General features: G+C 39.9%; 1 protein-coding gene, 1 non-coding gene and 1 pseudogene across 2 annotated transcripts in view; 2 read left to right on the plus strand and 1 right to left on the minus strand.

Moving 5' to 3' along the window:
* LANCL2 (LanC like glutathione S-transferase 2) overlaps positions 1 to 15,587 on the minus strand; it is a 62,182-nt gene that overhangs the window by 13,797 nt on the left and 32,798 nt on the right. The window contains exons 6-7 of the mRNA XM_049777230.1: positions 14,815 to 14,997; positions 856 to 1,032 (exon numbers count right to left, since the gene is read on the minus strand). Coding sequence (XP_049633187.1) covers positions 856 to 1,032; positions 14,815 to 14,997 — 360 coding nt within the window. The remainder of the gene's footprint in view (positions 1 to 855; positions 1,033 to 14,814; positions 14,998 to 15,587) is intronic.
* LOC126014967 (uncharacterized) lies at positions 15,059 to 15,143 on the plus strand (annotated as a pseudogene).
* On the plus strand, positions 15,269 to 15,478 carry LOC126014963 (small nucleolar RNA U3). The gene has a single exon (XR_007497882.1). It is a non-coding gene; the product is annotated as a small nucleolar RNA U3 (small nucleolar RNA).

Raw genomic sequence — 15,587 nt, forward strand, 5'->3', positions numbered from 1 at the left:
CACATCATTACTTACCTCATCACTCACGAATGCATCAAATTCATCACTCATGCACTTATTCATGCTCACTCATTCACAGTCACTCACATCTACCTACCTGACTTCCCCTAAATACTCCCTACATCTCTGCATCTCTTTACTTTCTCCTTCCTCAGAGCTTCCAGACCAGTGATTTGTGGGTTATTCTGATGTCACTGTCATGGGTGTAGTCTGGGCCCCAACCATCTTATTGTTGTCCATCAAGTCTTGGATAGCTCTCACTTCCTGACCTGCAGCCCGCCCATTCCTGCAGCGCTGGAACTCAGCCATGGAAGAAAGGAAACTGTATGTCTGGCTACCAAAGGGAAGAAGTCTACTGTATCTGGCTTGAAAAAGCATTTCATAACAACAGATGTCAATAAAAAAAAAGAACAATGCCACCTTTAAAGCTGTCACTTATCAAATGCCATTTAAACATCTGTGTATTTTCTTTAAAACATTTTCTCTATATATAATTTTCAATGCTTACATGGTAATAAAAACAGCAAGCCATCAAGGCTTGCCTTGTGCTATTCATTTTTGTACATGCCATTTTTAAATTTTTTTTTTTTTTTTGGTTTTTGGGTCACACCTGGCAGCGCTCAGAGGCCACTCCTGGCCTCTCAAATCACTCCTGGCAGGCTCCAGGGACCATAAAGAATGTCGGGATTTGAACCACCATCCTCCTGCATGCAAGGCAAATACCCCACCATGCCATCTCTCTGGCCCTAGTACATACCATTTTTATCTTTAGATTTATAGAGCTTTTGCTCAATGCCAGTTGAAGGTACTAGGGTTAAGGCAGTGATGATCTGCTAAGTAAGATGACAGTCTTACCTTGCAAGCACGGTAGAGGTACTTTTTGTCCTGTGTGAGATGATACAGGGACAGGAAGGAATAGCCATTTCCTGCAGTCCCATGGCAAATCCCATAGCCCTTCCGGAGCAAACCTCGCTGCCAAATCACATCGCTGCATTCAATGGCATCTTTTAAGTATTTTTCCTCCTTAAAAACCTGGGCAATGAAAAACACAGCAATGCTATAATTATTATCTCTAGTAAAAGCAGCAAAATGTTTCCACTTTTGGTTAGATGATTCATCAAATTAGAGAACTTGAAGAGGCACTGAGATAAAAGTCAAATACTACTGTTTTGGGGCTTAGGGGCTACATCTGGATGTTCTCAGCGCTTATTCCTGATTCTGTGCTCAGAGATCATTTCTTTTAGTACTTGGGAGACCATATGTGGGGCAGGGATTGAACCCAGGTCAGCTGTATAAAAGGCAAGTGCTTTAACCACTGTACTATTTCTCTGCCCTCTACTACATGTTTTTATAAAAAATAAAAACTACTGTACAGAACCATATATAACCTACCTATTTGCTAGCTCATGGTTCTGCAAAAATAAATTCTAAACTTTATTTATTTACGGAAGTAAAATTAAAGTTACCAGATCCCCACAGTGAGATATCTCTCCCAAGCAAATTATTCTATGGCTCTTGGGACAGTCCTAAAACTGAGCATGTTGAAGACCACTGAGGGATTGATGATCACACAGTGCTCATCTGGTCTAAGAAGATTTAGTCTTGGGACAGAGAGAGCTCAGGAGTCCTGGGTTTGATCTTTGGCTTGATCTGGGTTTAATCTTGATTTCAGAGCCATGAGTTCCTGCTATCAAACTGCTATCAGGTATGCTCCCTATATAAAAACAAAATATACTAAGCTCACACACACAAAAACATTGCTTTGAGAACTTAGTCCTGTATTAAGTTCCTTCCCAGCTTGGAAGTTTCTTTCTCTTCTATTTCTAATAAAGCTTTCTACTTTTGGAAACAAAACAAAATATTACTTTGAAAAGATGTATGCATTTCTATGCTACTTGCAATGTTCTATACCAGGGGTCTCAAACAATATATCTGGGGGCCATAGGAGGCAAAGTCGGGGGAGGCAGGGCCGCATAAGGGATTTCACAAAAAAAAAAAAAAAGGCCTCAAACGTCATTATTAACAGTTTTAATTATTTCTTCTGAACATGAACAGAACATTGAGTAAAGATCATGAACAGTTCTTCTGAACATGGCATCTTTTGCCTATTCCTTGCTGCCAGAGACTTGACAACGCTTCTTCTCACAAATCTGAACCAAATTTGGCTTTAGAGAGGAAGCAGTTGAGACCCTCAGTATGGCTTGAAGATGATCATCATGAAGTCTAGACCTGTACTTTGACTTATTGAAGTTCAATGTGGAGAATAACTTTTCACACAAATATGTGCTCCCTTTGACACATGGTGCGATTGAACATTCGGGAAAGCTCAGGGAAGCTGGGGGGCAATTCTCTCAAAAATTGCCCATGCATGTCTGCTTTTCCACTTATCTCCCTGAACTTGGCTTTGAGATCAGAGTTGCATTGCAGGTCAAGGAGCTCCATTTGAAGCACAGGAGGGGCATCTTGCACATCAAAGGAAAAGGGCTCCACAAAAATTCGGAAAGTGGCTCTGTGCTTTCTGAAGTCTGCAAATCTGTGATAAATTCTTTCTCTAGCTTAAAAATAGTATCACCATATTTCTCACCACTGAATGGTATGCCTGCATCCACAGGTTCCTTGCATGCTGGGATTTCCATAACACAAGTTTTGTGGAGAATGTTCTCACGTTGTTATAGGCAGCACTGATAAGCTGCCCCGAGCCTTGTAACATCTTGTTTAGTACATTCAGCTTATGTGTGATGTCAATAGGAAACGCTAAGTCCAGGAGCCATTTATGATCACTCAACTCAGAAACAGCATTCCCATCCTTCTCCATGAAGGCTTTCACTTCTCTCAACTCAAAAAATCTTTTCAGGACATTTCCCCTGCTGAGCAACGTACCTCAGTGAAATAGAGCACATCTCCATATTCTCACTCCATTTCCTCTAAAAAAGCACAGAACCTCCTGTGCTTTAAGCCCCTGGATCTGATTTGGCTGATGCATTTCACAACAACAGACATCACATTGTCACACGGCAGGCATTTACTGCAAAGGGCCTGCTGATGGATAATGCAGTGAAGAGCAATGGCCTTCTCTATACCCTCCTCTTCAAGTTTTTTTGAACAAGTGCCACTAGTCCATTTGTCCTCCCTGTCATCGATGGCACTCCATCGGTTATTATTCCAACAAACCTCTTCCATGGCAAACCTGCATTCTCAATGGCATCACACAGATTTCGAAATATTTCATTAGTGGTGGTCTGGCCATGCTTTGGAATTATTGTGAGCAGCTCCTCTGTCCATTCAAAATTGCAATCAACACCACGGCCACAAATTGTGAGCTGCGCAGTGTCTGTTATATCTGTGACCTCGTCAAGAGCAACTGAGTATGCATCAAAACATTTGGCTTTCTCACACAGTTGATGATGTCACTTGACATGTCAGAAATGCGCTCTGCCAGTGTTGGCAGAAAGGCTGATTGTGCTAAACTGACCTTTCTTTTCCAGACAGATAATACTTGCAGCCTGTAACATGCATTTTTTTTTGTTTTGGTTTTTCGGGCCACACCCGTTTGATGCTCAGGAGTTACTCCTGGCTAAGCACTCAGAAATTGCCCCTGGCTTGGGGGGACCATATGGAATGCTGAGGGATCGAACTGCAGTCCTTCCTTGGCTAGCGCTTGCAAGGCAGACACCTTACCTCTAGCGCCACCTTGCCGGCACCTGTAACATGCATTTTTTAACAAACTCTCCTGTGAATGGTTTCCCTGCCTTAGCAATCATCTCACTAACCATGTAACTAGCTTCGACTGATGCAACATTCTTTTTGGTTGCTTTCTTGAAGAAATCTTGTTGCCTCATTAGACATGCTTTAAGACTGGCAACCCGCTTGATATTTTGCACATTCCCCAGCATGTTTAGTTGAATAATGGCATTTCAAGTAGTAATCCTTGTACACTGCAACTTTATCTGAGAAAATAAGACATGTGGGGATGCCCCTCTGCTCAACAAAGAAATATTGCGTCTCTCACTTTTCCTGAAATTGTCTGTGCTTGTCATCAATATTTCTCTTCACTGCAGGCTTTGATGAAATCATGATGAAGGTATGACAAAATCTAATTCTGTAATAAAACTTCTCTCCTTTAGGCCTCCGATAATGCAAGGGACAGCGGGCAGGAGCAGCGGAAATGACGTCTGTGCTAGGCATAAAGTATTCGCAATATTCACTTACCGAATATTCGCAAAAAATCGCATTAGTAAGAAAAGAATTGCAAAAAGTCGCATTAAACATTTGCATAGCCCGAACAAAACTGCTCGGGGTATGCGAATGTTTAATGCAATCTTTTCTTACTAATGTGATTTTTATTGCGATTATTCGGTAAGTGAATAGTTGCGAATAATGTGGCCAGCTGCAGGCCACAAAATGTTGTACAGAGGGCCGCAAACGGCCCGCGGGCCGCGAGTTTGAGATCCCTGTTCTATACAGTATTACAGAAATAAATGAGGTGCTTAATAATAGAACAACAGGTAGAGAATAAAGTTGATATATATATATATATATATATATATGCACACATACACACACATATATATCTCAAAATACTACTGACCTATGAGAAGATAAACAGTTTAAACAGTTGTGGAACTAAAGGGTATAGTACTAAGTGAAATGAGTCGGCATTTAAAGAAACACATCGAGTGAATAGGGACCAGGCAATGAAAACAAACCTAGAAACTCTACCAGAACTAAGTCTACTACATGAGGTGGGAAGAAGAAAGTGGAGGAGGGACACTGGCACTCTGTAGTAGGTGTGATATGGTAACACTACATAGGCCAAACAGCGAAACTGATACCATGCTAAATCACAATGCCTCAGTCCAGGAAGGGAGATTCAGTCTCCATCAATTGTAGGTCAACAAACGCCTAATGATGTAGCAATGCATACATTTAGGAAGGAAAAGAATGTACGATTTGAAAAAGTGATATACAAGTGATATCCCTTAGAATGACATTCTGAGCTTCAAATAATCAACTTACTAAGTGAACTTTCAGATCATAATTTAAGTGAACATGTATTTTTCTGATTTACAGACAATAATTGGCCACTGGAGTGGTCTAGTCTATGATGTTCTTTGGGGGGAGTGGGGCCACACTGGGGTTGCTCAGGGTTACTCATGGCTCTGCACTCAGAAATTGTTCCTATCAGGCTCAAGGGACCAACCTGGCTGTGACCCAGGACCCAGGACCAACCTGGATGTGATCTCTGTCAAGCCATGTGCAAGGTGAATGCCCTACCACTGTGATATCGCATCAGCCCCTAGTTAACAATTTTCAAAGCTAGCCTGTGATTGCTGGAGGGCATATCATGGTTCTTCTATCCATTTGGTAGTATATCAAGGACAGATTTAATATCACTCTGATAAAATATCTATGGCTTCCTATCACCACATATTGACCTTTCCAAACAAATTTCAGTTGACAGATGGTAATCTGTTAAATGGTTAAAACTAAACAAACGTGTTATTATTACTTCTAATTTATTGTATGCTAATTAGCAGAATAGCCTGCGGCTAAAAATTCACAAATGTAATATAAAAAAATCATTTGTAGTAGAAAGCCTGTCTAGAGTACAGGCGAGGGTGGGGTGGGGAGGAGGGAGATTTGGGACATTGGTGATGGGAATGTTGCACTGGTTGGTAAAGGGAGGTGTTCTTTACATGACTGAAACCCAACCACAGTCATGCTTGTAATCAAGGTGTTTAGATAAAGGTATTTTAAAAAAATCATTTTAAATTCTGAAATAAAGTTGCTTCATTTAGAGAAATATGAGGTGGCTGTAGAAGATTTCTGTATGTACAGCAGTGAATCTGGATGGTCGGTCTTATCATATTTTCATATTCGCTGCTGTACATACAGAAATCTTCAGGCAAAGACAGTTTGGATAAAAGGCATATATACTGTCCTCCCTAGAGCATTCCCTGCTTCTCTCCTTCTGGTCCTCTTTCACTACTCTCTCCAGCTCTCTTTCTCTCTCTGATCTCTATACTTCTGACTCCTCTCCTTTCTACATCCCAGGGATGCAAGTATGGTTCAACATACGCAAATCAATCAACACCATACACCACACTAACAACAAGAAAGATAAAAATCACATGACTGTATCAGTCGATGCAGAGAAGGCATTTGACAAAATCCAACACCCTTTCATGATGAAAACAGTCAGCAAAATAGGAATGGAAGGAACCTTCCTCAAGATAGTTACAGCTGGGGCCGGAGAGATGGCATGGAGGTAAGGCGTTTGCCTTTCATGCAGAAGGACGGTGGTTCAATCCCGGCATCCCATATGGTCCTCTGAGCCTGCCAGGGGCGATTTCTGAGTATAGAGCCAGAAGTAACCCCTGAGCTCTTCCAGGTGTGACCCCCCCCCAAAAAAAAAGATAGTTACAGTTATCTATGAAAAGCCCACAGCCAACATTATCCTTAATGGTGAAAAACTGAAAGCATTTCCACTAAGGTCAGGAACTAGGCAAGGCTGTCTACTCTCTCCACTCTTATTCAATATAGTTTTAGAAGTCCTAGCAATAGCAATCAGACAAGAGAAGGGAATCAAAAGGAATCCAAATAGGGAAAGAAGAACTCAAATTATCTCTTTTTGCAGATGATATGATAATATACATCAAAACCCCTAAAAAGTCCACAATAAAACTCATAGAAACAATTAACAAATTATCTCTTTTTGCAGATGATATGATATACATCAAAACCCCTAAAGAGTCCACAATAAAACTCCTAGAAACAATTAACCAATATAGCAAAGTGGTAGGCTACAAAGTCAATACACAAAAGATAATAGTGTTCCTCTATACAAATAATGAAGTAAAGGAGAAAGAGATTAAAGAGACAATCCCATTTAAAATAGTATCCAAAAATATCAAGTACCTAGGAATCAACCTTACAAGAGAGGTGAATGACCTATACCATGAAAACTTCAAGACACTTCAAAAAAAAACTGAAGAGGACCTAAAGAAATGGAAGAACATCCCATGCTCATGGGTAGGTAGAATCAACATTGTCAAAATGACGATCTTACCTAAACTTCTATATAGATTCAATGTAATCCCTATCCAAATTCAGACTTTATTCTTCAAGGACTTATAACAATCAATTATAAAATTCATATGGAACCACAAAAGACCCAGGTTAGCCAAACACAAACTGAAAAACAAAAAGCTGGGTGGCATCTCTAATGTAACCTGAAGCTTTACTATTAAGCCATAGTACAACAGCATGGTACTGAAACAAACACAGAGTCTCAGACCAGTGGGTCAGAACAGAATATCCAGAGATCAAAACCCAAATATACAGTCAACTAATATTGACAAAAGAGCCAAGAATTTGAAATAGAACAAAGACAGTCTCTTCAACAAACGGTGTTGGAACAACAGGATAACCACCTGTAAGAAACTAAAAATTGAACCATACCTCAAACCTTACACAAAAGTCAACTCAAAAAAGACCTTGAAATCAGACCCAAATTTATTTATTGAGGAAAAAATAGGCAACACTTGAAGACCTATATATCAAACAAGTTTTTGAGGAAGAATGCCAATGGCAAGAACTTTAGAATCAAACCTAAATAAATGGGACTATATCAAACAAAGAAGTTTCTGCATGGCGAAAGAAACTCTACTTAATACTAGAAGACAGTTAACGAAATAGGAAAAAATTTTTGCACTCAACATATCAGATAAAGGGCTGATATCTAGGATATACAAAGCACTCAGAAAGCTGAGCTCCAAAAAAATCTAATAAAGCCATAGAAAAATGGGGAGAAGAAATGAATAGACACTTCTCCGAGGAAGACCAAAAGATGGCCAACAGATATATGAAAATATGCTCACCTTCACTCATCATTAGGGAAATCCAAATCAAGACAACACTGAGGTACCACCTTACACCAGCAAGAATGGCCCACATCAAAAATAATGGGACCAATCTCTGTTGGCGGAGATGTGGTAAGAAAGGAACTCTCATCAACTGCTGTTGGAAATGCTGCCTGGTCCAACCCCTATGGAAAACAGTGTGGAGTGCTCAGTAAACTCAGAATTGAGCTGCCATATGACCCAGCAATTGCCCTCCTGAGTATCTATCCCCAAGTCAGAAGGACATTCATCCCAAAGTATGTGTGCACCCCACTATTTATTGCAGCACTCAGTACAATAGCCAAGATTTGGAACCAATCTCGATGCCCAACAACAGATGAGTGGATCATGAAGATGTGATATTTATACACAATGGAATACTACATAGCAGTTAGAAATGATACAGTCATGGGTTTTGCAGCAACATGGATAGATCTACAAAATATTATGTTAATTGAAGTAAGCCAGAAAATGAAGATAAATACAGAATGATAGAACTTTTCTGAGGTACTTAGAATATACACTATATGCACATCTAATACTTGAAGAACAAATACAATGGTCTACTAGGGTAGAAACTCCAAGCACTGTAGTTGTCAGCATTTACTGGGGAGAAGTGTTCAAAAACAAATGGAAAAGGAACAAAGCCTTGACTATCCATTATACCATAAAAAACCCCAGCAACAATGGAAACAAAGGTTTAGTGAACAGGTATGTAATCAGACTTTTCCTACAAAGCTTATAATAATGTCTTAGGGAGCTCATATACAGATACTGGTGAAGAATATGATTGGAAGTCAAAGACACCAGCAGCAGTGTTTCCTAACAATATGTTTTAGTGCCTTAATCTTACTAGGTATAAATTAACCTCTCAGCTTCTCTGTCCACAGGGATTCTTGGATACAAAGGGTGGACACCCTAATTTTCTCTCTCTTTTTTTTTTTTTTTTTGGTTCTTCAGGCCACACCCGTTTGATGTTCAGGGGTTACTCCTGGCTAAGCGCTCAGAAATTGCCCCTGGCTTGGCGGGACCATATGGGACGCTGGGGGATCGAACCGTGGTCCTTCTTTGGCTAGCGCTTGCAAGACAGACACCTTACCTCTAGCACCACCTCGCTGGGCCCCGGACACCCTAATTTGACACCTTGGTGCTCAGTTATACTAGATACCATATTCAGTATGCATTATGAAAATGTCTTGATAAAAAACCCAATATACCCTTTTTCTCTGGTTTATGTCATCTATTTGGAATTGAAGCATATGACCATTCAGACCACTGAAACAGTCAACTGCGAACCACAGACATATATTACAGAATCTACTCATCAAACACGTTTGGGCAAATTAACATTTCCTTTCTTTCTCTTCCTCTCTCTCTTCTCTGTGCTTCTTTCCTTCTTCCCTTTTCTTCTTCCTCTTTTTCCTCCTCCTCATCAATTCAATCTATTGTCAAAACCCAAACTGATAGTTTCTCTTTAGGAAAGGAACTTCGATACATAAGATGCAATGGACAGTACTACATAGGGTAGCCTCCCACATAGATAGGCCTCATTAACGAATTGTTTAGTACTCAAGACTCGAAACCTATGTGTATCCTAAACGGCTCCAGCCATTATCTAACCCTGAAACCTTCATTTAGAAGGGTCTCGAACTCAATTTACCTGGGGGCCGCAGGAGACAAAGTTGGGGTGAGGCAGGGCTGCAAAAGGGATTTCGCTTACTGAATATTCGCAATAAAAAAATCACATTAGTAAGAAAAAATATCGCAAAAACTCGCATTAAACATTTGCATACCCCGAACGGAACTGCTTGGGGTATGTGAATGTTTAATGTGATTTTTTTTCTTACTAATGCGATTTTTATTGCAATTATTCGGTAAGCGAATAATTGTGAATACTGCGATATTTGAAGGCTGGCTGTGGGCCACAAAATGTTGTACAGAGGGCCGCAAGTTTGAGACCCCTGGCCTAACCCCATTACTGATGAAATGCCTAGAAACTGGGAAAACCTCCCAACTCCAACACACTGACCCAATTTCTTGTATTTGATTTATTGAATTTTTTTAAATTTATTTTTACTTTACCTACTTTTCTGTTTTCCTCTTTCTTAACCTCTACTCTCCCTTTCTCTCTTTCTTAAGCTATACTTAAGCTAATTATTTATCTTAATTTAACCAGTTCTTAAGAGCTCAGCCCATCCTATTAGGGTCAAACCTCTAACAACATTTTAAGAAGAGATCACTAATGTATGTCTTTATGTGGGCATGAGTACATAGAGAGAGGACTCCTCCATGAGAGCCAAACCGAAACTGTAAAGTGTAAACAATCCATGCCTATAATAGTATATATCCCTCCTCTCCCCTTCAGAAATCCTACTATCCCTTCATCCCCCAATCCCAATCTGATATCCCACCTTAACGATCTCTACCCTCAGTTCTTAACTCATTAGGTATCAAGACTGACTTCCTGTCCCAATAAACCATCATTCAGCTCTCAAGCAAAGGGACACAAACTCAGGTCCACATTTTGTCCCCCAGCAAGAAACTACAACCAACACTCCTGCTAACTCATGCTCTGTGGCCCTCCTTTTCACCACCCCCCACAAATGTGGACTGTTGCTTGATACCAGATTCACCTCCAGAAGGACCCCCAGTGCAAGAACTCTACCCGAGCCCTTTCTGCTGAAAATTATTTCTGAAACTCAACAAAACCAAGGTGTATGATGAAAATGTGATCTGGATTCCATCCCCCCACAAGAATATCTCAAAAGACAATGAGGAAGCCTATATTTCCTTTATAAGTTTAAGACCTCTATAACACTACCTCTTTATCTGTATATCCTCAATTGTAAGGTAGTCTCCTGCATCACTTTGTTCCCTTAATTACTTTTTTAAACTCATTTTTTATTTTTTCCTTTATATATATAAATATGCTTTCTTCTTCTCCTAACTTCATCTGTTTTGGTTCTGCTTGGTACAAAAACCTACAAGAAAAAGTCTTGCCCGAGATTAAAGCTCAAGTCAAAACCAGGGGATAGAGATGATGAAGCCTGACACTCTCACCCCCAAATCCACCAGCAATATAATATAGCACCATTTCTTTTTGCACAGGCACACTAAAAAGAGGGAAATTTTACGTATAGAAACAAGCTCTTATCTATGAGGGATAAGAACTCATACATTTCATAATACAGGGATACCTCCCACCTTGAACATATGTCATGTGGTCCCAACTTAGACTCCATGTGATTAGACAGCGACCGTCCAACCCTGAATCCTAGATCTCAGACATAATACCGACACAGTTCTCCGCAACAGCTCCAGGAACCAAACTCCCTCTGGGACATTCTTAACACTGCTCTGACACCAACAAGCACCAGTTTTGATAATATATCCTGACAATGAGGAAATGGCAACAACTTGGTCTAAGAGCAGATTGTCTTACCTCACTACCTAACGATAAGATGAAATCAGAAGACATGTCATCTTTTGATTTGTGCAAAAGCCAAGATTGTTAACTTCAGAAGACTGTCACAACCATAGGACAGAACGTATCCCGGGACCAATAAAAAAGACTCTAGTCTAGGCTTTGACCTCCGACCTGCACAACAACTAAGATCTCTAATTCCAGAGGCCTGACTGAGACAATTGCAACTGAGCAGAACTTCTGGAAACATAATGAAAGACTATCTTAGGCTTCACCCTAGGATCGGTGCAAAAACCAATACCACCAACTACAGAAGACTGATTAAAACAATAGTGATGGAAGAGAACTCCTAGAACCATAAAGACTCCACCCTAGGCTCCATCCTATGACCTGTGCAAATACCAAGATCTCTAGTTACAGAGATTTTATCATCCACGACTGAGTGGAAAGTTTCCAGACATCACAAAATGACCTTGGGGAGAGAGTAAGAACATGTACAGAGCCTGTAGTTATTCCCATGACAGTATACTTCAAGGGTGGAGAAAATCTGTATCTCTTAGGCCAAGGGAATCTCCTTTCTAATCTCCCCAATATTTACTGTGCCTATGCAAAAAACCAAAAAGCACAAATTAATTTTTTTGTTATTGTTGTTGCTTGTTTTTTTTCTTTTTTCTTTTGGTTGTTTCTTTTTGTGCTTTGTTTTATTTTTATCTCGGGACCATGGTCATTGCTTGGTTGTCTTTATTGTTGTGGTGCTTTTTTTGTGTGTGTGTTCTTATGTTTTTCTTCCTTTTTCCCTTTCTTCTCTTAAATTGATACTTATAGCCTCTAGAAGGACTCTTCCCTATTCTCCCCCCCCCCCCCACTTTTTCTTTTCTTCTAACAGAACCACATACTTGAACTATCTTGTTCTACCTCACAAATTGGAGGAGAAATAATGGAGGGTACCAAGACCAAACAGTCGTATGAACACCGAGTAGAAATAAAAAATGAGCAGACTTAAACACCAAATCCAAAGCCAATGACAACAGATTCGATACCCAATCTACAACAAGCTAGACAAACCTATCTACAACAAGCTAGACCATTTATACTAGCAGCCTAGGAGGCAAAGAAGGGAGATATGGGATGCATGTTGGGAACAGGGGAGGAGGGAAAACAACCTTGGTGGTGGGAATGCACCTGATTCAATGTCACTATGTACCTAAAATATTACTGTGAAAGATTTTTAATCCACTGTAGTAAAAATAAAGATTATTTTAAAAAAGCTCCTAGAAACAATAAATCAATATAGCAAAGTAGCCAGCTTCAAAGTCAATGTACAAAAATCAGTTTCATTCTAATATACAAAATATAAATCAGAAGAGAAAGAGATCAACTTTATTCCATTTAAAATAGTATCCGAAAACATCAGTAATCTAAAAATTGGCTTAATAAAAGATGTAGAAGAGCCACAACATGATAACTTTAAGTCACTTAAGAAGAAATAAAATAAGACATTAAGAAATGGAAAAATTGAAAAAATCAGTATTGTGAAAATGACTATCCACCCTAAACTATTATACAGATTCAATTCAACCCCCATCTAAATTCAGGCAATGTTCTTCAAGGACCTAGAAAAGTCAATAAAAAGCTTATATGAAGTCAGAAGAGACTGTAAATAGTCAAAGCTATATAATATTGTGTTGCAAGTCAGCCCCTGAAGAGGTTGACTAATGGAGGGATGGAGGATGAGGTCTTTCCCCTCCAGCTTGGAGCACGCGTCTGCCACCCTGTCCAGCCGATGGTTCTGAGGTGAAACGGCGGGTAAACAGCTCGCAGACAGTCAGGCTTGTGGAAATATTAGCTTTATTAGGTGGACAAGACTGAAGTCCAAAGTCTCAGCCTCAGTTCCAGCCAAAAAGCCCCTCGCCTTCCACAGATCCTTGTTTTTATCCCCCGGAATCAGGTACCACCCAATGGTGGGATCAGATACCACCCAATGGTGGAAGCAGAATCAGGTACCACCCTAGGGTGGGGGCAGAATGCCAGGTCGCACCCTAGGGTAGGGCACAATCACTGATCAGGGTAGGGTCAGTAACATAATAATCCCATAAAATGTTTACATACAGAAGAGTATTGAAAATAAAAAATGTGGAGGTATCTCATTACCTAATTTGGAACTTTATCACAAAGCTATAGTGATTAAAATTGCCTGGAACTAGAATAAAGACAGGCTTTCTGATCAATGAGTCAGAATTGAATATCCAATGCAAAATACCATATAATTGGGCAATTAATTTTTGATAGAGGAGTTGAGAACATTAAATGGAGTAAAGATAGTGTCTTCAACAAATAGTGCTGGGAAAACTAGATAACTACATGTAAGAAATTAAAATTTGATTCCTACCTCACATCTTACACAAAAGTCAACTCAAAGTAGATAAAAAAACTTATGTTTTGGGGCCACATCCAGTGGTGCTCAGGGGTGACTCCTGGCTTTGTGCTCAGAAATCACTCATGGCAGGCTCAGGGGACCATATGAGATGCCAAAGATAAAACCCTGGCCGACCATGTGAAAGGCAAACACCCTACCTGCTGTGCTATTGCTTCAGCCCCAAGTTCTTGTGATATTAAATTCAATTTTTAAAGTTTCTGAATCATTATTATTCAACAATAAAGGCAAACATACCGTATTTTCCGGCGTTTAAGACGACTGGGCGTATAAGACGACCCCCTAATTTTGCAGTTAAAACATAGGCTTAGGCCTATATTCGCTGTATCAGACAGAACATTCCTGTGCTGCAACTGTATGTACCACAGTGAGTCAATCACAATAAGCAAAGGTTCAAAGGTTATACTGTAATAGACTTCCTCTCTGACTCTGGCCAATCTGAACAGGCTTTTGACAGTGTAGATTCGAGTCCAGAACATTGTCTAATTTGCATGCATAAAAAGCCTGCTTGGATTGGCTGAGTTAGAGAGGCGGTCCGAACAGCCTCGCAGTGATTGGTGCAAGATCGAGTTGGAAAATTCATTTTGTGGCAATATTCAGACAATTTTCGTTTAGCGGCATATTGAAACATTTTTCGGGATATACTCGGTGTATAAGACGACCCCCAATTTTTGGTTAACTTTTTTTGTTTCAAAAGTTGTCATATGCCGGAAAATACGGTAATCAAGCAAGGAAATAAAATGATGTCAAGTCAAATAAAAAAACAACAACAACAATCTAGTCTATCATTCCAGATATTTCTATCCCACCAGATATTTCAAGTCATTAGAATTAAAATCTTTGATACTTTAGCCTGAATTCTTTTCTTGTACAATGAATAAACTTTCTGTTAAGATACTTGACATCAAGTATGGTGATGATAAATACTGAAGACACTTTATCTTATATAAAAACATGTTTGCATCAAGTGAGTTTGACAAAATCTAACTGAAAACTTGGTTGTAGATTTGTGAACTAGGAACATGAGAAGCACATGCCACAGACAAAGCACTGACCTTGTATGCCTGCATCAGCATGTGGCTGACACCCGGAGCACCATGACACCAATGTACCAGTCGGTCTGTTTCATTGCTTAATGAAGACGGGTAATTCCCAGAGCGGAACCTTTTGTGACGCACGTAATCTATGCTGGGTTTCACAAGGTCTGTCAAGGTTTCTTGGTCCACTTTTGCTTCTGGCTTTAAATAAAAAATAAAAATAAAATTTTTATTTTTTCCTAGAGTAGAAAAAGACACTGTCAAGACTATACTTTCAGGGATCATTTCTAAAGTATGTGACTAGAGAAGTTTCTCTGATTGTATAGCAGGGGTCTCAAACTCGCAGCACGGCCCTCCGTACAACATTTTGTGGCCCTGGCCTAGAGAAATCTTTTTTTGTTTTGTTTTGTTTTAGTTGTTTGGGTCACACCCCCCAATGTTCAAGGCTTACTATTGACTTTGCACTCAAGGATCACCCTGACTTTGCATCCTGCAGCCCGCAGGTAAATTGAGTTTGAGACCCCTGGTGTAGAGCATCTGAAGCCACAAGGAGGAGCCAGAGCGTCCTCTCCTGAGTGTGAAGCCGGCTCTAGATGTTGCTTCTGTGACTGCCTCTTCCCATTGATGATCGTTCTCCCTTTCCTCTGGAAAGGGTAGAGGGAGAGGATGCAGTCTGAGTGGTAAAACAACAACAAAAAAACCCAAAACACTGTCATAGCATCACTCTATCTAATACACTGAGGAGCATATGAAGGTAGAATAAGCTTTATTTATTTGTTTGTTTGTTTATT

This window comes from Suncus etruscus, chromosome 7 (assembly GCF_024139225.1).
Source record: "Suncus etruscus isolate mSunEtr1 chromosome 7, mSunEtr1.pri.cur, whole genome shotgun sequence".
NCBI lineage: Eukaryota > Metazoa > Chordata > Mammalia > Eulipotyphla > Soricidae > Suncus > Suncus etruscus.